The sequence below is a fragment of the Macaca nemestrina genome, chromosome 6 (assembly GCF_043159975.1).
Source record: "Macaca nemestrina isolate mMacNem1 chromosome 6, mMacNem.hap1, whole genome shotgun sequence".
NCBI lineage: Eukaryota > Metazoa > Chordata > Mammalia > Primates > Cercopithecidae > Macaca > Macaca nemestrina.
In genome coordinates this window covers 56,838,689-56,863,799 of record NC_092130.1, presented here as the reverse complement: position 1 = coordinate 56,863,799, position 25,111 = coordinate 56,838,689, and the positions used below count along the sequence as shown (strand labels likewise).

The 25,111-nt window shown below is 34.0% G+C and overlaps 1 protein-coding gene across 15 annotated transcripts in view; it reads left to right on the top strand.

Moving 5' to 3' along the window:
• Nucleotides 1-25,111, top strand: part of LOC105463150 (casein kinase 1 gamma 3) — a 102,562-nt gene that overhangs the window by 30,928 nt on the left and 46,523 nt on the right. For 14 of the 15 annotated variants that reach the window (XM_011710118.2, XM_071098542.1, XM_071098544.1 and 11 more), the window contains 3 exons: nt 3,220-3,645; nt 10,897-10,937; nt 15,174-15,243. In XM_011710118.2, the coding sequence (XP_011708420.1) occupies nt 3,468-3,645; nt 10,897-10,937; nt 15,174-15,243 (289 nt within the window). In that variant the 5' untranslated portion in view covers nt 3,220-3,467. Of the gene's footprint in view, nt 1-7; nt 1,515-3,219; nt 3,646-10,896; nt 10,938-15,173; nt 15,244-25,111 lie in introns of those variants that run through there. The other variant, XM_011710117.3, reaches the window with a different exon arrangement.

Genomic DNA, 25,111 nt, shown 5'->3' with positions numbered 1-25,111 from the left:
CATGATATTTTGAAGTAAGTATACATTGTGGAATAGCTAAATAGAGCTAATTAACATATACATTACCTCACATTTTTTTGTGTGTGGTGAGAAGACTTAAAATCTTCTCTCAATAATTTTCAAGAAGGAATCTTAAAACAGTGTAATTCCATTTACAACTCCCCCTCATTGCCATTTATGTTGTCATATATTTTACTTTTACCTGTTGTATATGATACTAAGAAATTGTGTATGCTATAAATAGTAATTTATCTTTAAAGGAAAAGAATAACCATGCATTTCCTAGTTTCAGTGCTCTTGATTTCTTCTTAAAGTTTCAAATTTCTGTCTGGTATTATGTGATTTACTTCAGCTTAAAGGACTATTTTAAAAGCATTTCTGTTGTGCAGGTCTGCTGGCAACTAATTCTCAGCTTCCCTTCATCTAAAAATGGCTTTTTTTCCTCCTTGTTTTAAAGAATAATATTACTGGATGTAGAATTCTGAATTCATCAACACCTGTGGCAAAAAGAGGGGAAAAATAATTCTAGGTTGAAAGTTTTTATTCCCCCTTTCATTGCTTTGAAAATATCCTTCCATTTTCTTTTGGGCCTCCGTTGTTTTTGATAAGAAGTTAGTTCCCCTGTATGTCACGTGTATTTTTTTCTCTCTTGGCTTTCAAGATTTTTAAAATTTTTGGATTTTAGTAGCTTGACTGTGGTATGCCTAGATTTAGTATTTTTGTTTGTTTGTTTTACCAAATTTGGGGAGTTTTTAGCTGTTTATTTGATTTCTTCTTTTTCTCCAGTTAAATAGGATTCTAACAGCTATTTATTAGTGTTAAAGTCGTGTCTTCTAATTCAAACATCAGGGTCATCTTGGGGTCTGTCTCCTTTGACAACTTTGTTTCTTGGCCATGGGTTACATTTGATGCTGCTTTACATGTTTGGTAATTTTTAGTTGTGTCATGGACATTGGAAATTCAGTATTGTTGAGAGTCTGGCTTTTTGTCTTTTTGAGACTTGAGTTTTGTTCTGGAATGCAGTTAATGTGCTCAGAGCTACTCTGAATCCTATCTAGGTTTATTTTTAGACTTTAGTTGGGACAGTCTAGAGTAGGCCTTATGTTGGGTATGGTCCTTACTTTTAAGAGTTTTTATGGCATCTGAGCTGAATGCCTCAGTTCAGCTGGGATATTAGTGAGTTTCTTCTACTATGACTGAGTAGGAACTTTAAGGTCTCTCAGTTCTGTGCAGCTTCCAGTGTCTCCATTCTTCATTTAACACTGTAGTAACTATTTTCTGCTACGTTTTTTAAGACTATTCCCTTGCACACATGTAGCGTAGCCTTCTGCCCTGCCGCCACCTTACCTCACCACACCACTGCAAAACTCCTTCATTTTTGATACTGTGTACTGCGAATTTCATTTACTTCAACAGCTGCAAATTCTGATCTGTGATCACTGGTGTGTTGCCTGAGCCTCACCTCCTTGTGCTGTGGTCAGGAAATTGCTCCTAGCCAGAGAGCTTGGATGAAGGTGAGACTCACCTTTTGTGTTTTTTTCTCAGGGATCACAGTCTGTACTGCCTATTATTTGATGCTTAAAAACAGGTGCTTCATATGTTTTGTCCAGCTTTGTACTTGTTTACAACAAGCAGAGATGTTCAGTATAGTTACTCTGTCATGGCTGGAAGCAGAGTGAACAGGAGCTCACAGTTTCATCTGCAAATAAGAGTATGGCAAATAAAACAAGAAACTTCATAAATAGACTGGATGTTAGGACTGATTGTGGAATCCTAATTAGGGAAAAGGAGTCAGGCTGGTGGGAGCAGGGGAGCGTAAAAAGAAAAAGCAGATAAGCTGTAAGTCCGCCTTTCTTCATAGTCCAGGACACGTAGCCCTCCTGCCCAAAAAACTCACCGTCTTCCTGTGCCCAACTTAACACCAGATCTTCTGCTGATAGAAAAATGCAGGTTAGCTCACTGCAACCTTGGCATTATCAGTGCTGCACATAGCCCTCTCCAGCACAAGAACGATCCTATAAAATCCCCACCAAGCCTTGGTGTCTTTTCAGTCAGCTCCTCTCTCGCTAATCTGCCCATTGCTTTCTTGCAAAGTGTTTTCCTACTTTTTCTAATAAGTCTGCCTTTCTTTACCATCTGTCTTGGTAAATTCCCTTATTGCCTACACCACAGGCCCCAGTTAGTCACTACTTGTAACAGTAATTGCATATTTGGGGAGTTGCTGAAAATTACCAGAAAATACTATTTGTTTCAACACTTGTTGTGGTTGCATTATATAATTAGAAAATTTCTGTAATAGGAATAACTATTTGATATCAATCCTTGTTTCTTCATTAGTGACTGTATTTTGAAGTTACAGCTTCTTTAACAGCAAAGAATGAGAACCCACTCAAATTGTTCAAACAAAAGTAGGGAAATCCTATAAGGGTGCAGAATTACCACAGAATTGAGGTACTTTTGATCACTGCAATTTCCAGAGAATATGAATGGGGCAGACTCTTCCAAAAGCCTTGAAAAATATTTTGAGCTTTAATGTTGTTATCTGTGTGTTAGAAATTTAATACCTAATTTCTGCATCTGATAAGGTTGATGCCTGTCAACATTTCATAGTCTTGCAAAATTACATTTATGTTTTTAAGGCCCAGGTTAAATGTTATATAAGAATTAATTGTTTTCCTTGAGGGATAGGAAGAATGTTCTTGATGTTGTCAGTTCTGTGCTCCAATCCCATGTGTAATTATAGGGTAATATTTGAATAAATGAAAATCATATGAGAATATATATTTAAAAAAGACTGAAAATTATTAAGTAGATGAACATGGGGAATATATATTTTTATTAAGGTATTTTATTTTTATAATTCATTCTCTTTCTGCTTCTAAATTGAAAATCTTATATTGACTTACTGGAATTTTTTGAGTACTTTTTGTCTAATTGAGGTAATTTTAAGTTGGGAGGTTTATATTAGTGAATGTATGTTGATTTATGAAACAATATAATTTTGTTCTTTAATTTTTAAGAAGTAATTGAATCCCTGATATCTTTGTTTCATATCTTTGGTATTAAGGTATATAAATAAAAAAGTGTACTGTGGTTTGATTTCAATGGGCATCAATAGATAGCAGTAATTCTTGCCTAAACTTTTGTTATGTTATCTAATTTCCCAGACACGTATTTTAAAATTCTTAGTTGACTAATTTCATTTTCTTAATATTCTAGCTCTCTATCAATATCAGCTCACATCATTGAAAAGATAATTTTGAAGACATGTTTTGCTGAAAAGACAACTGAGAAAAATTTTACGAATGGGATGAGCATGCTGCAGTTAATTGACTACCTACTGCAATTTGAATGTTAACATTACCCATCTGGTACAGTTACCTAGTGATGTACCTATTTTCACAATACCCTATTTCAGTGTGCTTGTCTTGATTAAAGAATTCAAAGTGGAGTACCGCAAACTTGATATGGAAAATAAAAAGAAAGACAAGGACAAATCAGATGATAGAATGGCACGACCTAGTGGTCGATCAGGACACAACACTCGAGGAACTGGGTCTTCATCATCTGGAGTTTTAATGGTTGGACCTAACTTTAGAGTTGGAAAAAAAATTGGATGTGGCAATTTTGGAGAATTACGATTAGGTAAGACTATTTTTTTTTATTCCATTATGTTATAAACATTTTAAAAATTGGAAGATACTTTCTAATGAAAATGATTTAGTTATTTAATTGTTTAGTTGTTTAATGGTTGTGGTAATTTTAAAGAATACGTATGTTGGAAATTTCTTTTGTACTTGTATTTTCATGTGTAAGAAATTCCCTAGTACAGGAATGTCTACTTTAACCACCCAGAGATTGACCATCCAGATTATGAGAAAACAATTAAATTAAAATAGCCCAGTAGGCTGAAATAGCTGCCAGTAAAGCCTTTGCAGTGTTCTTTAGGAATGATCTGTAGGCTGCTTTTTCAGATTCAAAAATGATTAGTAACTGATAACTTTTGGGGCATAGGGATGGCTTAAAGTCAAGTTAATATACTGAAACTGCATAGAATTAATGAAATTTACATCACTGTAATTTAATTTTTTCTTTTCTACCCTTCCTTCTGCCCCAAGTATGTCTGGGGTGGAGCTCAGGAGTCTATATTCTTAACAAGGGGCTCAGAGTATTGATTCAGGTTATTATAATTAGGCAAGTTTGGGAAACACTGGACTAATTAAGCTTCCTAACTCTATATTCAAGGCAACTGGAACTCAGTGAGGGAAAGTTAATTGTCAGATGTTCACAACAATTGAATAACAAGCTCAGGATCAAAATCTAGGTGTTTTAACTTCTAATACAGTAGTGATGTAGCTTTTCCATTGCAGAAAACTAAGAAGGAGGGTGGTATGGTTGTATAGAAGTCAGTATTTAGGTACCCTGAGGGCTCTGGTCAGTGGACCACTAGTAGTGAACTTTAGATGTAAAAAGAAAATTTGACTTCACAGTTTCTTTTCGATTCAGTCCTGCTGCTAGAAATAAATCCAAGTTTATGTTTACCTATTCAACTACTTCTCCTTTTCGTCTTGTAAAGTACCCTAATTTGTAGTGACTCCTTCATCTTACTAGTTTTGTGTAGTTGATACACGTTAAATATTTGAATGAAGCAAGCCAATAAAAGGCAGTAATATAGTTTATACATAGTTGTTACATGTTGTGGCTGGCAGGCTCACATTTAGTAGGGACTCAAATATTTGAAAGGGTGAATGTTTTATGTTTTATTATTTGAAGGATATTGAATTAGATACTTTGAAATTCTTAAATTGTTTCAGACTTTGGAGTTAGAGAAAACATTATTTACGTGTTTATAATCTGTTGTTATTGTATATAATTCTCAGGAACATCCATCCAGTACTTATTACATATTTATCATGTACCAGGCATGATTAGTCATTGATAATATGCTGGAAAAATATAAAAATAGTGCCTTATGGAGCAGATAAGTCATTTAACCACTCAGGGCCTCACATTTTTTTTTATATCAGGATTATTTCCACTTCCTAGGTTATTGTTATAGGATTAAATTTAGATGATAATGTAAAAAGACCAACACTATACTTGCATATACTTTGGCCATTTTTATTCAGAATCTGATTCATATAATTTATTTCAAAATAACTACACATACACAGATATATATGTATTTGTGTGAATACAAACATATACACACACACACGGCACATGTATATAGGGGTGTGTGTGTGTGTGTGTGTGTATTCACACAAAGCTAGTTGACCATTTTAACAAGGGCAATATGAGAAGTATGAGAAACTATATGTACCATATACTGAGGCTATATATGTCATGTACTGAAAAAGAAGTAAAACACCCCTTTCTTTTGTAGTCTGTGAATAGGCAGGAATAGGAGTATGATGGCTTCTTATTACATCTATCTGTCTATTCTATCTATCTGATTTATGTATGGGTCTTTGATATGTGTGTGTGTGTGTGTATTTATATATCTGTATATTTATGTAAATTTATTTAAATGTATTATCTCTATATCTCTGTGTTTTATGTATACTTTTAATATGTACGTGTAGAGCTAGTTTAATCATTTATTCTTCCTTTTTCATAGACTTCTAAAAGGGTATTTTACTGCTTTTTCAAAAAGCCTCAGATGGTTTCTTTGTTAAGAAAACGTTATTACAAGCATTAGTCTTTCTATACCTGGATAAACACTAATGTTAAAAGCTGGTTTATATTAAAGTACTTTCTTTAAAACCTCATTAATAGATACATCTTTAACATTTGATTACTGGTACTGAAATTTTATATGGTTAGTATTGGGTAAGAAAGACTATAAGGTATACTATAGGTAAGTGATTTTCAAAAAGGTGCTGTTGGTATTTGGACCTGGGCAGTTCTTTTTTTGGGGTAGAAGACTGTCCCAGACATTGCAGGGCATTTAAAAGTTGAGACCTGTGGTGCTTGGCATGGTGGCTCACATCTATCATCCCAGAACTTTGGGAGACCAAGGCAGGAGGGTGGCTTGAGGCCAGGAGTTCAAGACCAGCCTCTGCAACATAGCGAGAGTCTATCTCTACAGAAAATAAAAAATTAGCCAGGTATGATGGTTTATGCCTATAGTCCTAGCTATTCAGGAGCCTGAGGCAGAAAGATCACTTGAGCTGAGGAGTTTAAGGTTGCAGTGAGCTATGATTGTGCCACTGCATTCTAGCCTGGGTGACAGAGTGAGACTCTGTTTCAAAAAAAAAAAAAAAAAGTCCATGAGATTAAAAAAAATAAGTAAACATTTAAAATAATAATTTTAAATTATATTTATTTGCTTTTAAATTTAAATATGTGTTTATCATTTTTATCTGGATTCTGTTTTTATTTTAAAATGAACAGTCAAGTGTGGTGGGGCATATCTGTAGTTCCAGTTACTGGAGTGGAGTGGCTGAGCTAGGAGGATCACTTGATTCTAGGAGGTTGAGTCTAGCATGGACAGTGTAGTGAGATCCTGTCTCTAAAAAAAATAAAAATAAATAAGGATGGTGATTTGGTGTGCAGATGCTCCTTAACTTAAGATGGGTTTACATCCTGATAAACCCATCTTAAGTTGAAATATCATAAGTTGAAAACGGGCGTTTTATAGACATAATGACATTGGAAACCCCAAAACACAATATCCAGAAAATGCTGGCCACACAGTACGGTGTAGAATATTGGTTGTTTACCCTCGTGGTTGTGTGGCTGACTGAGAGCGGCAGCTCACTGCATCTGCCCAGCATAGTGAGATAGTATCCTGCTTCATATTGCTAGTTCAGGAAAAGATCAAAATTCAAAGTATGGTTTCTATTGAATACGTGTTGTTTTTACATCATTATATAAAGTTGAAATATCTCAAATTGAACCATCATAGTTGAGAACCATCTGTGTTTGTAGTTGTCTTTTATGTGTTGGTAGTAAGGTTTGCATTCTGCATTGGTAGATGTATCTAGTTCAGGCAGTCAAACTCCTAGGAATGTTTTTGACAGGCACTGAATAAGACCAAACATAGCTAGCTAAAATATAGGGTCGTATTATATATGTATTTTTATTTTTCTGTATATTATGATGTTTTGACGTCTTAAAAAACCTTTCTGGCTGGGAAGAGATTGCCCCTCTAGAGGTTAGCCAATTCTTAGAAGTAGCCAAAAACTGAGCTGGGAGCATGCCTATGATATGCGCACTAACCAATCCCCACCCCTTTTCTATCTGGCCCATACACCTAGGAGGCAATATCCTCTACCTTATCATCCCCAGGGCCAGGTACCTGGAAGCTAGAGACCCATTCTTATAGCCCAGAAGTCACTGGAATTATTCAAACTAAGTAATCCTTAACTATTTACCCTGCCCTGCCTTGCCTTTCCCTGGGAAACCCCAGTAAATGCTTTGGCCTAGGCATTTCCCTTGCTCGTTTTTCTGACACCTAACCAAAACCTAGCGTTTCCCCTGTGATCCTGTGTGGCATGTGATGTGACTTCCTGTCCAGAATTTGTAAGTATAATAACCTTTGTTTTCATGAGGGACTTCCCTTTGTACTCTGTGGCCACATCTGTCTATCATATAAAAGAGCACAGAAGAGAATATTATGTATTGCTTTATGAATAACCATGTCTGAAATAAGACATTGTAACTTTTGACATAATTAAGTATGCCACAGGAGCTTCCATAACATCTCTTATTTTTGTTCTTTTCTTATTCCTACATAGCTAGTAACTCCTTATTTTATTGTTTATATTTGATAATTGCTTTGTTGAAAATACTGCAGGCCTTACAATATATTATCAAATGAATATATAGATTTGAATGGGTTCATCATTTTCATGTTTATTGATTTTTCTGCTGTTTCTAACCAAAGCTACCATAAAACTTACCTGAAAAATATAATAACTAAGGAATAGACTGTAAGACAGTAACAAAAAAATTCAGTATATGGTGGTTCCAAGCAAATGGTTTATTTCCATTTCACACCACACAGACCAGAGGGAGAAACCTCAAGGCTGTCAGGGTACCTCTGCATCCTTAATATGTGACTTCAGTCTCTGTGCACAAATTGCTTTAGCTGTTTCCATCTCCCAGCCAGCAAGAATACAGAAAAAAAGGGGCAGGAGCGTATACATTCCTTTCTGGAAGTGAGGAGGAACATACTTAATGTCCATTGATATTTAGAACTTAAGTCACATGGCCACACTAAGCTGAAAGAGAGGCGGGCAGTGTAGTCTTTAGCTGGGCAGCCATTTTCAAGCTTGGGCATTCTGTAGGGGGAGAATGGCTATTGGTGGGTAAATAGTTGTTTCTGCTGTAAACATATATAGTTTTTGAAGAAAATAGTTTTTGATAATTACCACCCCAAAGCCACAAAATTGGTAAAACTATATTTTCAAGTTTAATATGGCACAATGCTTTACTGGAAATGTCTTTTAAAATTGGATTAAAACATCACTTAACTGGCACCAGTTTACTTGGATTTTTCTTTTGATGGGATTCTCACTACATGCACATTCCTTGCCTTTTATTCACACCTTACTCACACCATCCATAAACACATACTTTGCATCATTTGTTTGTTTACGTGTATAACAAATACTGGTTAAAAGTGAGGCTGTGGCTATGCTAGGTGACAAAAATGCACTTGTGTTATTGTTTAATCTTTGTTCATCATTGTGACTTCAAGTTTCAGCAAAATCTCTAGTATTAAAAAAAGATGATCCTTTTAGGATTTAGTGCTTTCTGCTGTGACCTCAAAGGTAGACATTGGAGTAAAAAAATAGTACTTTTAGAGGCATTTGGTGTATTTTGATTCTTTGAGATCTGTAGTTAACCTAACTTCTTGTCCTGTGAAGTTTTTTCCTTGTGTACTTATGAATAAACATCATATACAAAATAGTTATGAAAAGATGATAATATGTTTGGGAAATACAAATTCTGTCTTGGAACTCAAAACCAGAATTGTCTTTTGTTAATGTTCTTTGACATTAAGTTCTTCATTGTGAATATCATTAAATTATTTACTGCCAAGTTTAATAGAGGAAACCTAACTTTTCATACATAATGCATTTTTGAAAATATATATGAAGGTATATCTAAATGTTGAACTAATTGACTAAAAATATGAAAATATTCTGTAATTTTTGAAAATATGTATATAAGTTCAATGAGTATATGAAAAGAGCTTAAAGTTGACCACTTTTGGAACTTCTGTTGCGTTCCATCCTTTTTGCCAACTGTATTGAGTTTATGACACCTATGTTACTTAGTGTTAATATGAATACTTCTTTTTGTCCTTTATTTTCACTCAATTTTGTACAATAAGGACAAAATTCAGAAAAGTATTATAATATTTGTATAAATAAACACTACTGTACAAAGGTGGCAACACAACTAAAGCTAAAATTTTGCCTAGAAGTTTTACTACTGTTCATCAGCTGCTGTATGGAAGGAGGTTCAGGCTATTATGCTGGAAAATCACATGTGTCAAAGTTGTTGATTGCTGCTTCTGTGTTCAGTAGCCAATGTGACCAGGGCCAGTTACTCTCACTGTTAAAAAAAAAACAAACCAAAAAACTGTTATTGTTCTATTTTCCTCACTATGAAAGTAATATATGCTAATTGAAAAAATACTGGAAATTCAGAAATCATGTACTGTTTTTTAATTCTTTTTAATGTTCTTACACGTTAATCAAATTATTTTCATATACTTAGTGCTTCCAGAATTCTCCATAGTACTCTACTTTGACTACAGATGCTGACCAGTTGGAATTTTCTAGATTATTTTTGATTTGCCAGTGCTAAAGATTACTGTAATTCATTTGAATTCTTTACATGTTAGTGATATTAAATCTCTAGTGATATTAAATATTTTAAATATTTTATGTAATCAAATTTGTATAAAACATTATGATCCTAATTTTTATTTTTTAATTTTTTTGATGGAGTCTCGCTCTGTTGCCCAGGCTGGAGTGCAGTGGTGCGATCTTGGCTCACTGCAACCTCCGCCTCCTGGGTTCAAGCAATTCTCCTGCCTCAACCTCCTGAGTAGCTGGGATTACAGGTGTGCGCCACCATGCCTGGCTAATTTTTGTATTTTTAGTAGAGACAGGATTTCACCATGTTGGTCAGTCTGGTCTTGAACTCCTGACTTCGTGATCCGCCTGCCTCGGCCTCCCAACGTGTTGGGATTACAGATGTGAGCCACTGCGCCAGCCATGATCTTCTTATGCTCAGAAAATCCTTAATGTATGGATGTGATAAATATTCTTGTTTTTAGCTTGTATTTAACTCTTAAGATATTTGGAATTAATTTGGTTGTAAGGTGAGGTGCCAGTAACTATTTTTCTCCTCAAAGTGGTTAGTTTATCACAGCCAATTATCGAATGTTTTAAAATTTTATTTCAGATATTTTAAGTTTATTTAATATATTTACTGGATTAAATATGAGTCCTAGTAAGATTACATCTCATAATAATGATGGATTTAAAATGAAATGGTGGTTGGGAGAGGAATTTGGTATTCTTATATAGGAGTTCTGGTTTTGAAATTTTTTAAGCATGCATTTGACTATTGATTACTTTTAAATTGTATACAATATTCCAACAAAGTCAGAATTTTTCCGTTTTTATAAGTGGGCTATTAGTATCTGTAGTGTTTGTATCACTTTCTAGTCTGAATCTAGGTGAAATACTAAATACATCATTGAGTTGATAATAAGTTTAAATATTTCCTTGTTAAGTTTTTTTGCCAAGTAGAAGCAAAAACCTATGCTTTAATTAAATGTATTATGTGTTTTTTTTCAGAGTACAGTTTTATATAATGTATCTTTAAAATCAGTTACTTGCAGAATCTGATTTTTTTTTCTTTTTCAAGGGAAAAATTTATACACAAATGAATATGTGGCAATTAAGTTGGTAAGTTCCTGTTTCTTAATTTTTCTTAATTATTTCTTTGTTACTTTTTAAGTGATTAACTTACATATTTTAATTACTTTTTGTTTGCATGTCATTTGTAATTTGGATGTTTATTTGACAGTTATATGCATAGCTAATCTTTTGTTGTTAAGCTCCTAACATCATCCTGCTCTTAAAGTATATGGTAATGTGTAGGACATTTTTGTTTGTCTGTGCCACAAAAACTCAATCCCTTTACTTTGGCAGCATTATAGAACTGAATTTCTGGATCATGGCCCTATTTTTAATTTAGGGAAGGATTTTTAATTAGATAAAAATTAACAAGATTTTGCCTTCTGATTCAAACATTTTGATAAAACAAAAGTGTTCTTAGTATTCAGGATTATATTCTCTGACAACATACTTCCAGGTAGCTTCTGAAGTTTCTTTTTAAATTGTTACTTCATATATATGGCAAAGCTGGATATTGCTTGACTTTCAGGGATCCAGAAATGCTTGATGTGGTAGGTGATAGATAACAGGGAAAGCAAACTCCCGTGAAATTATTCTGAAGTCTTCAATATGCCCAGTATGACAGCTGCAAAGCAGAGAGAGAGATCTCTTTTGGAAAAATTGGGATCTAGGAATTATTTTTATACAACATACTTTTTCTGGTACAACTTTTCTGTCTGGTTTGCCAGCCAGGTTTCCCTGAAGTTTAGCATGGCTTGGTTTTCTCTGCCTTTCTCAACCTTGTCTGTCAATATAACCTCTGTTATTAGGGTAATGTGAAATGAATATATAAAAGAGAGACTATTAGGAGAAGAGGCAAATGGGAGGAAATAGAAAAACTCTAATATTTAATATTAAGTATCTTTTGAGTATAGATCAAGTTTTAGTGTAACAAATGTTTATTTTCACTCAAAATAAAGATGTACAGTAGGGTTGCAGTGCCATGAAGAGAGACTGGTTGGCTGACATGTGGCTTTAGACTGGGTTTTAGCTAGATGAGTCCATCTTGGTAGTAAGATCTGGTCCTTGGCTTATGAAACAAAACCTGATAAGGTTATCTCACCAGTTGTCAGCGTTTCTTAGAGGTGGATTCACAGTAATCAATTCACACTATCAAGCTCTCAGATTCAGGAAAGAGTGAATTTCTAACTAATAATGAGGTATTTTACAGGTCTAGAAAGCCCAAATTTTTTCTATAGGCCAATGTACATAGAAAGCCAAGTTAAAATTACAGGATCCCCTCATGAGCATAAAATCAGAACAAGAGGTTGGTGAATATTAATCACAGTGGGGAGGCCTACTGTGGGATCCGCTTGCGTCGGCCTCCCAAAGTGCTGGGATTACAGGCTTGAGCCACTGTGCCCAGCCTGGACATTGTTTGAACAGGCATTGCCGACTTTCATTTCTTTGAAATTCTTCCTTTTCTCATGTTGTAGGCCAGTGGTCCTGAACCTACAACAATTCTTGTGGTGTGCAAGGATAAAAGTGTGGCAGTATTTACAGTCTGTGCTATTGATGCAACAGCCTGTAGAGAGCAACTCTACTCACGGGAGCGTGTTTTGTTTGTGAATGATATTTATCTGATATGTTAAGGCAGATAAACCATCGTGTCAAAGCGGAAACCCCTGCTCTAGACTGACTTTTCGTTATCTGTTACATTCATTAAGTGGTGATCCTTAGGTCCTATTATTTATAGATTTGGAACTTGTTCAGACCATTGATGCCTTACTAAACATTTATTATGTCATCTTTCAGCCTTCTTACATACATACCCATATATCACTTTTTAAAGTTTATTTTTGTGCTGTATCTCTGTCCTCTTAATTACTTTTCTCCCCTTTTTTAGAGAGAAAAAGCACAGTGATCAGCTTTAAATGATCGTTTAAAGCACAATGATCAGCATTACATGTAATAATTATGGTTATTCATTGTTCTTTGGGGGAACTAGGAATGATTTTGGATCTATGTTTCTAGTATTTTGAGGTTGTAGAGTGGTATCTAGTCATGTTCACCTCACGTTCATCCAAAATATTGGAAGGACAGAAAACTTCTCACATATACCATTAAACGATAGTTTGTTACTTAGTTCGTGATTTCTTTATATGTTTTTTCATTTGTATCTGTTATATCTATTTGTGCCAGATAACGTGATTTTGTTTAGACCTGCCATAAAAGTAATCACTTGAAAATCTTATGTCTGTATACCTCAGTGCTATCTGGCTTTTATACTTTGCTTGGTACAAATAAAGGCATAATTTGATAACCTGAGTTCGGAGAGCAGATTTCTGTGACTGCTTTCAGCTTCGTCATCTCTTATGAAGATTTTTTTCGTTTGTCTAATATTACCCTAGTTCAGATCAAAAGTTTGTTTCAAGATAATTTGTTAATATTACCTCAGCTACCATCCTTATATCTTGTTGTACATGAATAATGAAAATATCATCCTGGGGAAGGTGACTTTTATTATATAGTGTTAAGACTTTGCTACTTAAGTACTGGAATCTAGTTGAAATGACTCAACTAAGTGAGATTTGGGTCTCTATTTTTATCTAAGGGGTATTAGTGATTGAATAAGTTATGTATTTAATTTCATTTGTGATTGTTTACATGGACACCTTTTTATTGCATCTTAAGGTTATGTACTTCTAGGTAGTTAACTGAATAATTATAGGTAATATAGTGCTATATGTATAGAAGGCACCGTTTTAAGTACTTTATAGAAAGGTTAAGTTTTAACCCAATTTTACAGATGAGGGAACTGGAAAGTACAGAAAAGTTAAATAATTTGCTGAAAGTTACACAGTTAGAAGTAGAGGATTTAGGATTCAAACCTAGTACAATTAGTTTCAGTGTCTATGCTCTTAACTACTGTACTATCCTGCCTCTCAAGAACTAAGCTGATTGTTTTTCTCCTGTAATAAAATTTCTAAATTTTGCAGTGGGATATTAATGTTGTTTATGTGAATTCTTTTGTTGTTGCTCATAGTTTCGTTATGATGTGTTGGTATAAAATTCTTTTTAGTTACCCTGTTTGGGATTCACATTCCTTGAATTGGTGGTTTGTTATCCTCATGAATTCTTGAATATTCATAGCAATAATTTATCCAGTTATTGCCTCTGCTGACTTTTCTGTCTCCTTTCCTCCTGGTACTCTTATCAAATCCATACTAAACCTCACTGGATTGTCCAGGTCTCTAATCTTTTCTTCTGTTTTCCAGTATTTCTTCCTTCATGATACATTCTGTATAGTTTTTCTGTCTGTTTCCAAATTCTCTCTTCTGTTATGCTAATCTGCTGGCAAAATGAGTTTTAAATTTAGTTATTGTATTCTCTTATTTTTCAGAGTTCTATTGATTCTTTTTGAAATTTTCTCTTACCTTTATACTTTTCTGTTGGTTCTTTTTAAAATTTCCTGTTACCCTGATAGAGTTTTCTGCTTCTTGTATTTTCATATTTAATATTATTTCTAATGTCTAAAACCTATGTTTCCTCTGTACATGTTGTGTGTGTGTGTATGTGGTGTGTGTGTGTGTGTGTGTGTGTATGAATCTCAAAAACATTTTATGTCGAATGATAAAAGCTGGACGCAACAGTGTATCGCAACAGCATATACACTGTATATCATTTAGGTGAAATCCAGCAACAGGCAAAACTAATCCAAAGGTGGTAAGTAAAAAAGGGATGATGGAAATGCTCTATAGATTGGTGTGGTGGTTATAGGGATACATGGAGTCGATATGGATTTAACACTTATGAACTGTGTTTTTTATTGCATATGAGTTATACCTTAGGGAAAAAAATTTAAGACATTGTTGCTACTATCAACATTTCCATATTCCCATTTTTGTTCTTTCTTACTATCCTATGGCTTAACTTTAATCTAGAACCTTTATGGAAGAAATATACAGTCCAGAGGTGAATTTGGGGAACCGGAGAAATAGTAAAAGGGCCATCATTTCTCTAGTGATGAATGTTCAGAACATATTTTTCTCAGGGTCAGAGTCAAACTTAAGGGATTTTTCTGCTGCCTGATCTAATGGCTACTTAGTTTATGTACATTTGTAGCATCATTTTATTTTACATTGAACAGAAAGTTGATTTTTATATGAATCTAATCTTAGACAAAGATGCCTAGTAGACTATTACGTAATATATGGCATTGACACCAAAATTTGTAACATTTGTGTTGGGGCCTAGTGCCCTTTTAATAACTTAAATGTCTTTTTTTGTTTGTTTTTCAATTAGGAGCCCATGAAATCAAGAGCACCACAGCTACATTTGGAATACAGATTCTATAAGCAGTTAGGATCTGGAGGTAAAGTCTTGTATTAATTTTTAAATTTGAAATAAAGTGGATTGTCATGACTTTTTAGTTTCAAGGAATGTTTTTTTAAGTTTGGTTAAGAAAATCACTTCATACGGCTATGTTTATTATACATTTTCTTACTATTGTCTTAGGATCCCTTTTTAATTTTATGACAAATTTGGAGCTTTTTATGTTTCTGCTGATACAAGTAGAGAACATTGTGAAAAAATTTAATTTGGGTATATAAAATGCATACTTCTTCCATATTCTTAGTCTTTTTGGCACTATTATAGCTGTTGAAGTGGCTTATAATATAGTGGTAGGCTGAAAAATGGCCACATAGAAGATATCCGTATCATAATCCCTAGAACCTCTACATGTTACTGTATGAGAAAGACTTTGCAGGTATAATAAATTAAGGATTTTGAGATGGAGAGATTATTCTGGATTATCTAGTGGGCATTAAATGCAATTACAAGTCTTTGTAAGAGAGGCAGAGGGACATTTACGCATGCAGAAAAGGAGTAGGCATTGTGACTGGAGCAGAGCAGCCATAAGAATCTGGGAGAGGCTTCTAGTACTTTTGCCTAGAGTCTCTAGAGGGAGTGTGGCCTTGCAAACACCTTGATTTTTTGGCCCAGCGAAACTGATTTCAGACTCTCACCTCCATAACTGAAAAAATAAATTTCTGTTGTTTTAAGCCACCAAATTTGTAGTAATTTGTTACAGCAACCCTAGGCAACTAATGTGGGTATGTTTTTATATAAACTCTAAATTTAAGTGAGATTATTTCATGCCACTAGAGATAATTCATGGAAAAACTTTCTATTGTATGTTACATTTTCTTTATGTTAAAAAGGTTCTCACAGCACTTTTCTGTATACTTCTATTCAATAAAGGATTTTACTTGTATAGCTTCTTGTATGATACAGGTAGGGGAATTTTGTTTCTCCAGATTTGATGAAATGGAATTTCTTCATGTATCTTTTCGTAAGCATGTTTACATTCTAGTGGATAGAGCTGTCCATTTAATACTGATACCAAATTTACATTCTGTTTTTCTAAGAGCACACTTTGCAAATGAATAGTCATTGCAGGGACAATAAGTTTTAAATTTTGTAGTAATGTGTTCATCACTACAGACTTCTTATAATACGTATTTAAGTCTGATACAGACAGGCCTCAGGGAGTTATCAGAATTATCACTGACAACTGGGATTTAAAGGCTATTGGGATAAAACTAATTATGTGTAAAACTATACATAATAGTTAAGACTAGCAAATAAGAAGTTAAGTGGGAATAAAATGAATTTATTGACTCATGTACTTGGAAATTCAAGGAAATGACTTGATATATAAGACATTGTTCTATCCAGTGCTTCAAATACTGTCATCAGTATCTCAAGTCTCTATGATACGCCTTTTGAGTATGTGTAGGCTTCACTCTCTGGTTGGCCCTTCTTAAGAGATGCTGGAGGTGGCCACCAATAACCTAGGCTTAGCAATTATGAAAACATCTCTTTCCTAAAACTTTCAGCAAAAGTTGTAGGACTAAATCTTACTGCCTTATGTCATGCTTATCCCTGATTTAATTACTATGAATTTGATTGCCTCAAGTTAGATCAAATGCTTATCCGAACTTTAGGGAAATCGAGGTGTTATATAAGGGGGATTGGATGCCAGGGTGATTAAAAAAAAAACAACACACATCTATCTAGTACAGTAGTAAAACTGTCATTTGAAGGAATAGGATTGAGTGGTTTAATTAGAAATGAGTAAGTCAGTTTAGAGTTTAGCAAGTCATTGAATTGAATAACAAATGTGTACTTTTATTATTTTAACTTTTTTCTGTTTTATATTTAAAAACTATGTCAGAAATAGTAAGACTAAAAAAGAAACATCTTTTAGGACCTGAATGCCATAGGACTGCAGTGTTGCACAACTGCAGGGACCACCATTTACAGGGTAGTCTCTATTTACTAAGGGTGCTATGCTCCTCTGTGCTCTATGGGTGTCATTTACATAGATTGAAATACAAATGGTCTTACTGAAGGTGTGCATCATGTGGCTCTGAGCTCTGACACGTGTGGGTATTTTAGAGTATTTTGTATGAGTTGTGAATTTGAGCATGTTTTTTGTGTTTTTTTTCGGTCATTCGTGAATTTTATGAAAGCATTTTTAAGTACCTTTGTGAGCTTTGTAGAACATCAAGAGTGCTTAATTGTTTTGGAAGAACTGATGACTTTTAAACAGTTTGATTTTGGAATTCATATCTGAAAAGATTATATTTTCAGACTGCTCTTAATTATAAACGGGCTATTTAGAGTAACTCAGCCTGTAATTTTCCTATGGTTTGCTGAATTTAATTTATATAGCAATTTGTTTGTTAATATTCTCTTTAAAAATAGATTTAAGTAACATCTAACATATATAAAGAACTTCTAAAACTCACCAACAAAAATAGACAAATAAAGGACAAATAAATTCCGCTTACATGAGGCACCTAGAATAGTCAAATTCATAGAGGCAGAAAGTAGAATTGTGTTTTCTGGGGGCTTGGGGAGAGGGCAGAAATGGGGAATTATTGTTCACTGGGTAAGAGTTTCAATATGGGATGATGAACACATTTTGGAGATGGATGGATAGTGGTGATGGTTGTATAATAATGTAAATGTACTTAATACCACTGAACTGTACACTTAAAGATGGTTTAAATGATAAGTTCTATGTGTATTTTACCACAAAGAAATTGAAAATGGATTTATTTAGAATTATTTAGTGAGGTATCTGTGAAAAAATACACAATTTGGTTTTGCCTGTTTGGGTTTTGGTCCTCCTGTAAATCCATGCTTTCTTTCTTTCTCTTTATGTAGCTTCTCTGATAATATCTCTCTTTACATTATTTAGCTTTGCATAGGATTAGAATATTGTTTTATACCATTATCACTCTCTGTGATAGCAAAAATTTAATGTATTGAATAGTCTTGTTTTGTCACATCTACTCAGTGTTCATTGAGTCAAATGAAGACCTAGATTTGGGAGTCATCAGCACATAGATGGTTTTTAAAGCTAAAGAAATGGATGAGATCTCCCTGAGGAGAGTATAGAGGTTGACAAGAAAAGAATAGCAAGAACAAAGTTGTGTGGACCACTCCATTGGTTATAAATAGATTTGACTCTTAATAACAAAAATTGTGGCTGCCGTAGCTTAAACAAGTAAAGGTATGTAATGTGAGACAAATGAGTTCAGAGGTGGGCAATTGTAGGGTTGGTACAGCTGCTCAAAAGGAAGGAACCAGGCTCCTAACCTTAGTGTGTGGCTTCATCCTGCAATCCTGGATTTTTTGTAACAGTAGGGAAGGAGGAAGAAATGAAGTTACTATTTGTGTAAAGGTAACTTCCAGTTCTTTATCTCCTGCTTCCATTCTTTAAGTCTAGCTGTATATGAATATCCCTACTGAAATCAGAAATTCATATAGCTGGAATGAGTTCCCTACCTTTTTTTGCCCTTATTTTCTCAACAATTCTCTCTTTCTTGAAAGACCTTCCTGCTTGGTCTTTTGGATTACCTGGTTCCATTAGTTCCACATCTGTTCAAGCTGAAATGTTAGCCTCCTCTGATTTTGGTGTATTGGTGTAGTAAAGTTCTGTCAATTTTGTCTCTTAAAATCTCTCTCGACTTCATTCTCTTCCAGTCCCCATTGTCACTTTTCTTCGAATTGGGCTTCCTCTTGAATATCTCAACACCCTTTTTACCTCTACCTGCACATAGGGGCACATCATTTGGTATAAAGTCCGAATTTCTTTCTCTTTCTACTGACCTACTTTTCAGTTGCACTACACTTACTATTCCTTGAGTAGATCTTACTATTTTCACATGTCTGTATTCTTTCTGGAATATCTTTCTTTTCTAATTAATTGCTTTTTTCTTTAAGCCTTAGCTAAATGTCACCTGCTTAGCAATGCGTTTTCTGACATCTTTTCCTCTCCAGAAAAGCGTCTTATTTGATCTGATATTATTTTGAATATGAAAACCTTTGAAACCTTTATTTTTCTTTTATCATATGGTAATTATTATTTGTCTATGTCTTCTCCACTGAGTTCTGAACTCTTTGAGGGCAGTGATAATGATATGTTCATCTTTTTCTTCTTGGTAGCAGAATTATTGGCAGTTGTAGGTTCTTGGTAAATGGTTGAAAGAATAAATTCTTAAATAACAATAATAGACTGTTTTCTTTCATTAGATGTGAAGTTGGGATATATAATCTTCAAATTTCCTATAGTTTTCTAACTTCTGTGATCCTGTGATATTTTAATATTACACAAAATCATTGTATTATTAATTTTGAGTTTATTTCTGGACAAATAATACAATTTCAAATTTTTAAATTTTTAAAATTAATTTCATTTGTGTTAGATTAGGTGAATTTATTTTCTCATTTTAGACAACTAGAGATCAAAGGAAAAAATTATTGATGAGAATTTTCTAATTAATGGAAGTGGTAACCAAGGAGATATGCAGAAATTTTTATATTAAAACTTACTGAACTGTACAACTCAGCCATCTAAAATTAATCACTTTCTTGAGAAGGGTGGGCTTTAATTATTAGAATTAACTCAGTTTCTTCATTTACTTGAAAATAAAGTATATTTGAATTGTTGATATTTCATGAAAATGCATAGAACATATTTGAAATTTATGGGAAAATTGTTTTTGAAGATCTGTGATTCTGGTAACACTTCTTAATTTTTTTTGACATTAGTTTAAATAGGCTACATTAGGAGAAACTGCAATTAATGTATTCCTTGGAACATCTTAATTAGCTGATATTTTTAATCATAGGAAATAAAACCTTTTTTCTGTCATAAATTACTACTTATCAGGGGAAGTTAATGAACTTTTTCTCTGTCATAAATTACTATTCTTGGCAAATTTCTAACTATGGAAATGATATTAAAAATACTGTTTTGACACCATGCATATGTTAAATCATCATTTCTCAAGTGGCTTGACTTGTTGAGATTCCTTGTACTATGTAGTTCTAAGCAATAATTTGATGGTAGGCACAGGTGCTGTTACTAAAATTATAACTCTTTATAAAAATGTTGCCTTTTGAAAGGTGTTTGAAAAGCCCCCTCATTCTTCTTTATGCTGATCCTTCTGCCTTCTTGATTTGTGCCTTGTTATAAAGTCTGGATTTATGTACTCCCTACATTTTTTACTCTGGTTTATAGATACCTACATTTTCACTTTCAAGACAATTTAGTTCCATCTGCTGGTTAAATGAACGTTGGTGATTTTGTAATGCATGGAAATTTTATTGTACTGTTCACTTTTGAGAAGTGTTATGGGTAATAGTATAAACTTTGTTAAAAGTTGTGGGTGTAAACCATTCAGTAGTATCTAAAACTGATTTAATTCACAGTCACCAGATCAAGTTTCTCAGACCATGTTTTAGGTAAGACATTCAAAAAATTCTGCTCTATGTATATTATAAGCTGTTGTTTGGTAAAATTGAAAAGAAGTACTGTAAAAAGCATGAAAGTTCAGTGAATAAATACTTAGAATATTACTGTATTTTGATATTAACAAAAGTAATGAAAATATGATATGAGTGGGTTAGTCAGTAGTGTAAATTTAATCTCAGCCCAGATAACCAACAGTTTATGTAGCATATTCTTAGAATTCCTTTTTCTATCATAGCTAAATTGCTTTTAGAAGAAGTCTTTAAAAATATGTCATACTTCTGATTCTTTAAAGAGGTGTCTCTGTATGGAAATTTCTACAGGTTTTGCATTGCTAAACATTTATATGTGAATATATACTTACATTGGTACTACTATCATAGTAGATGGAAGTGTACATTTTTTTTCTGTTAAAGTTGTAGTTTATGGAGAATGGGTACATTTGAAGAATGTTATGCATTCTTATCAGTAAGAAAGAGGTGTTACCTGATAGTGGTTTTAGTTTGGTTTATATGGTGCAGGTTTTGGTGTGGTTGTGTGTGGTGTGAATACTATAGTATTTTCAGTGATTAAGCACATAGGAATCTTAAACAAAAAGCAAACCATACTTTTGAATAGGGTATTACTAAATATACGTAATTTTTGTAATTCCTCCTGCAGTAGTAAAAAGATAGAAAGTATAAAACCATGAAAAATTATGAAAATTTCATATTTAGTTTTGCTTTAAGTGTTATATAACGCATTGTAAGAATAAAAGATTTGTAAGCTTGTAGCTCAGGGACTGGTAGGGGGAAGAATCATAGAGTCCATTTTTTCCTTAAATTTTATAGGCCCAAATTGGATAACAACTTAAATTCTTTTCAGTTTTTGCAACGGATAAATTTTTGTTTGTCGCTGATGTTATTTTTTTAATGTTGTTTGAATGTTAGAATATTTTCTACATGTGTACATTAAATCATCACAGAAAGGACGGTTGCTCTTTTTTACAGTGGGCTAACTTGATTCCTTTTATTTGGGGTTAACTGATAGAATTTTACTACTACAGGCAGATATTGTGGTCTTTTAATGGAAGGACTGTTACCAAGTCTATAACTCAGTACACCTGTTGGTTCATAGTAGCGCTTACTATTCAGCTAAGACAGCACTTCTTAAACTTCTGGGTCTTGGGATTCTTTTATGCTCTTACCCTTTTTGAGTATGTCAGAGCACTTTTGTTGTTGTGGGTCTTAGCTATTGATATTTACCATATTAGAAATTAACACAGAAATATAAAAATGTTGCTATATTTGTTTAAAATAAAAATAATAATTGAGACATTTTAAAATCAAGGCAATTTTGTTGATATACTTTCCAAAATAAAAACAGTGAGAAAAGTAACATCGTTTTACAGATTTTGCAAATCTCTTTTAATGTCTGGCTTAATAGTAAACAGCTAGATTCCCATATCTTCTGCATTTAGTATATTGTGATAACACAAGTCCCATAGTCTCTGGAATGAGAGTGAAAAAAAATATTTGTGTTATTACAAAATAATTCTGATATTTCTGACTTCCTGCAAGGGTCCCACGGACCACCCCTGTCCTCAGGAGCTTCAGGCCACATGTTGAAAACTGTTGACCTAGGAGTATAAGCATTTGTGCTAAAGGTTAAGAATGCCTTAATGCAAAATTACCTTAAAAAAAGATAGGGTAATACTGTGTGATAATTCTGTACTTAGCATTTCTAGCCACGATTTAGGTTTTCTTAATCAGAGCTGTTTAAATTAAATCAGGAAGTTTAAATTTCCTAATAAGTTTGTTAGTACTTTTGTTCTAATTCTTCCTATTTGTGTTAGGCTGTTCTTGTGTTGCTATAAAGAAATGCTGGAGTCTGGGTAATTTATAAGAAAAGAGGTTTAATTGGCTTATGGTTCTGTAGGCTGTATAGGAAGCATGGTGCCAGGCATCTGTTCAGGTAAGGCCTCAGGAAGCTTACAGTCATGGCAGAAGGCAAAGGGGAAGCCAGCTTATCACGTGGAGAGAGTGGGAGCAAGAGAGAGAGAGAGAAAGTGAGGGGGAGGTACCACACACTTTTAAACCAAATCTCATAAGAACTCACAATCATGAGAACAGCACAAACCCATGAGGGATCTGCCCCACTAACCCAGTTAACTCCCATCAGGCCGCACCTTTAACTCTGAGGGTTATAACTCAACGTAAGATTTAGAGGGTACAACATCCAAACTGTATCAGTATTTTACATTTTACATGAAGAATTCTAGACCTGAAAATGGATCATGATACTACTGTGAAATGGATCATATTATTTCCTTAATGGTCTACTTAACTTACCTGTTAGGAGCTGAAGTATTTAAAAACTTGACACAAAGTACCAAGCAGTCTTTAATAGTTCCTATGTATTACTGTTGTGTGACTTAATTTTGTTTTGTCACTTAAAAGGAACACTAACATATTAAATGAGATATTTAATGAAGTGAATTTTTGGGGAGTGAAGGTGAGATTATATTTTCAGATATGTGAATTTTGTATTCATACTCCTTGAGCTTTTGGGAAAAATAAACTTCTCTTGAAAAGTAAAAACACTGGAAATTATCAGACCTAACTTTCATGAATTCACAGCAGATAGCTTTTTATATTAGTCTGAAATAAAAATAATTTTAGAACCACTGGAATGGGTGGAGTAAGATTTTATAATTGAAAATTCGCTAGGTATAAGAACAAACCTTCTTTCTGAGCCTCTCGTGCCCTCTTTTTCCTTACCTCTCTCATTTCTAAAAAATCTCTACCTTGTGATACAACCTACCATTTACGTTGCCGTGGTGGTTTTGGTTTGTTTTTGCTTAGGGTGTACCCTGCCTCAACCTCTATTTGTTAGTTGCAGTTCTTCTTAACTCTTAAAAATTTAAGTTGTTTGCTCAGTGATTTAAAAAAAAAAAAAAAAAAAAAAAAAAAAACTGTCCAGACTTGTTCTGGGAAATAAAATTATAGTTTGATGTAAATATCATTTTAAGTCTTTCTTTGTGGTCCTAGAAAAAAGAAAGCATTTTTTTTTTTTCCTGATTGCAAAAATAGCATACATTCATAATAAAAATTAGGAAAACTTTTTTTTAAAAAAAGTGAAAGTAGAAATCACCAGTGCTTCCAGTAATCTGTTAGCTTTCTGCTTTTTTCTTGTATTATCTTTTCTATTCATATGTATGTTTAATGACTGTATTAGTACGTTTTCTTGCTGCTGATAAAGACATACCCAAGATGGGGCAATTTACAAAAGAAAGAGGTTTATTAGACTTACAGTTCCATGTGGCTGGGGAGGCCTCACAATCATGGCGGAAGGTGAAAGGCACATCTCACTGGCAGACAAGAGCTTGTGCAGGCAAACTCCCGTTTTTAAAGCCTTCAGATCTTGTGAGACTCATTTACTATTACAAGACCGGTACAGGAAAGACGCAATCCCATAATTCAGTCACCTCCCACTGGGTTCCCACAACATGTGGAATTGTGGGAGTTACGATTCCAGATGAGACTTGGGTGGGGTCACAGCCAACCATATCAATGACTCATTAGAAATATTTTAAGGCCAGGCATGGTGATTCACGCCTGTAATCCCAGCACTTTGGGAGGCCGAGGTGGGTGGATCACTTGAGGTTTGGAGTTTGAGACCATCCTGGCCAACATAGGGAAACCCTGTCTCTACTAAAAATACAGTAAAAATATTAGCTGGGCGTGGTGGCAGGTGCTTACAATCCCAGCTATTTTTGGGAGGCTGAGGCAGGAGAATCCCTTGAACTCGGAAGCGGAGGTTGTGGTGAGCTGAGATTGCACCACTGTATTCCAGTCTGGGCAATACAGTGAGACTCCATTTAAAAAAAAATTTTTTTTTAAGTAATACATGGTTTAAAACAACAAAAATTTTAATCAGTATTATAAGAAGTAATAAAAGTTTGTCTTTTACAGTTATCTCCAAAGATAGTTGAAGGCCGTATTATATTCCATAGAATGGGTATGACATATTAGGTTGGTGCAAACATAATTGCAGTTTCGGGCTAAGAATTTTAAGTCATTATGACTGGTCTCAAGCACATCTTTATTAATCAAAATAGGAACCATTACAGTCAACACATTTTTTGCCAACAAGAAATAAGTTTGTTTGTTCATGTAGTGTAAAAATTGGTGCTTTGGGATTTGATGAACTCTTAGAAAGCATTTTTACTGCATCTTGCTGGTTGTGGAAATGTTTTCCCTGCAAAAAGTTGTCAAGATGCTTGAAGAAGTAGTAGTTGGTTGGCGAGAGGTCAGGTGAATATGGCAGTTGAGGCAAAACTTCATAGCCCATTGAAGCATTTGTTGTGCAGTATGTGGTTGGTGTTGTGATGGAGAAGAATTGCGTCCTTTCTGTTGTCCAATGCCAGCTG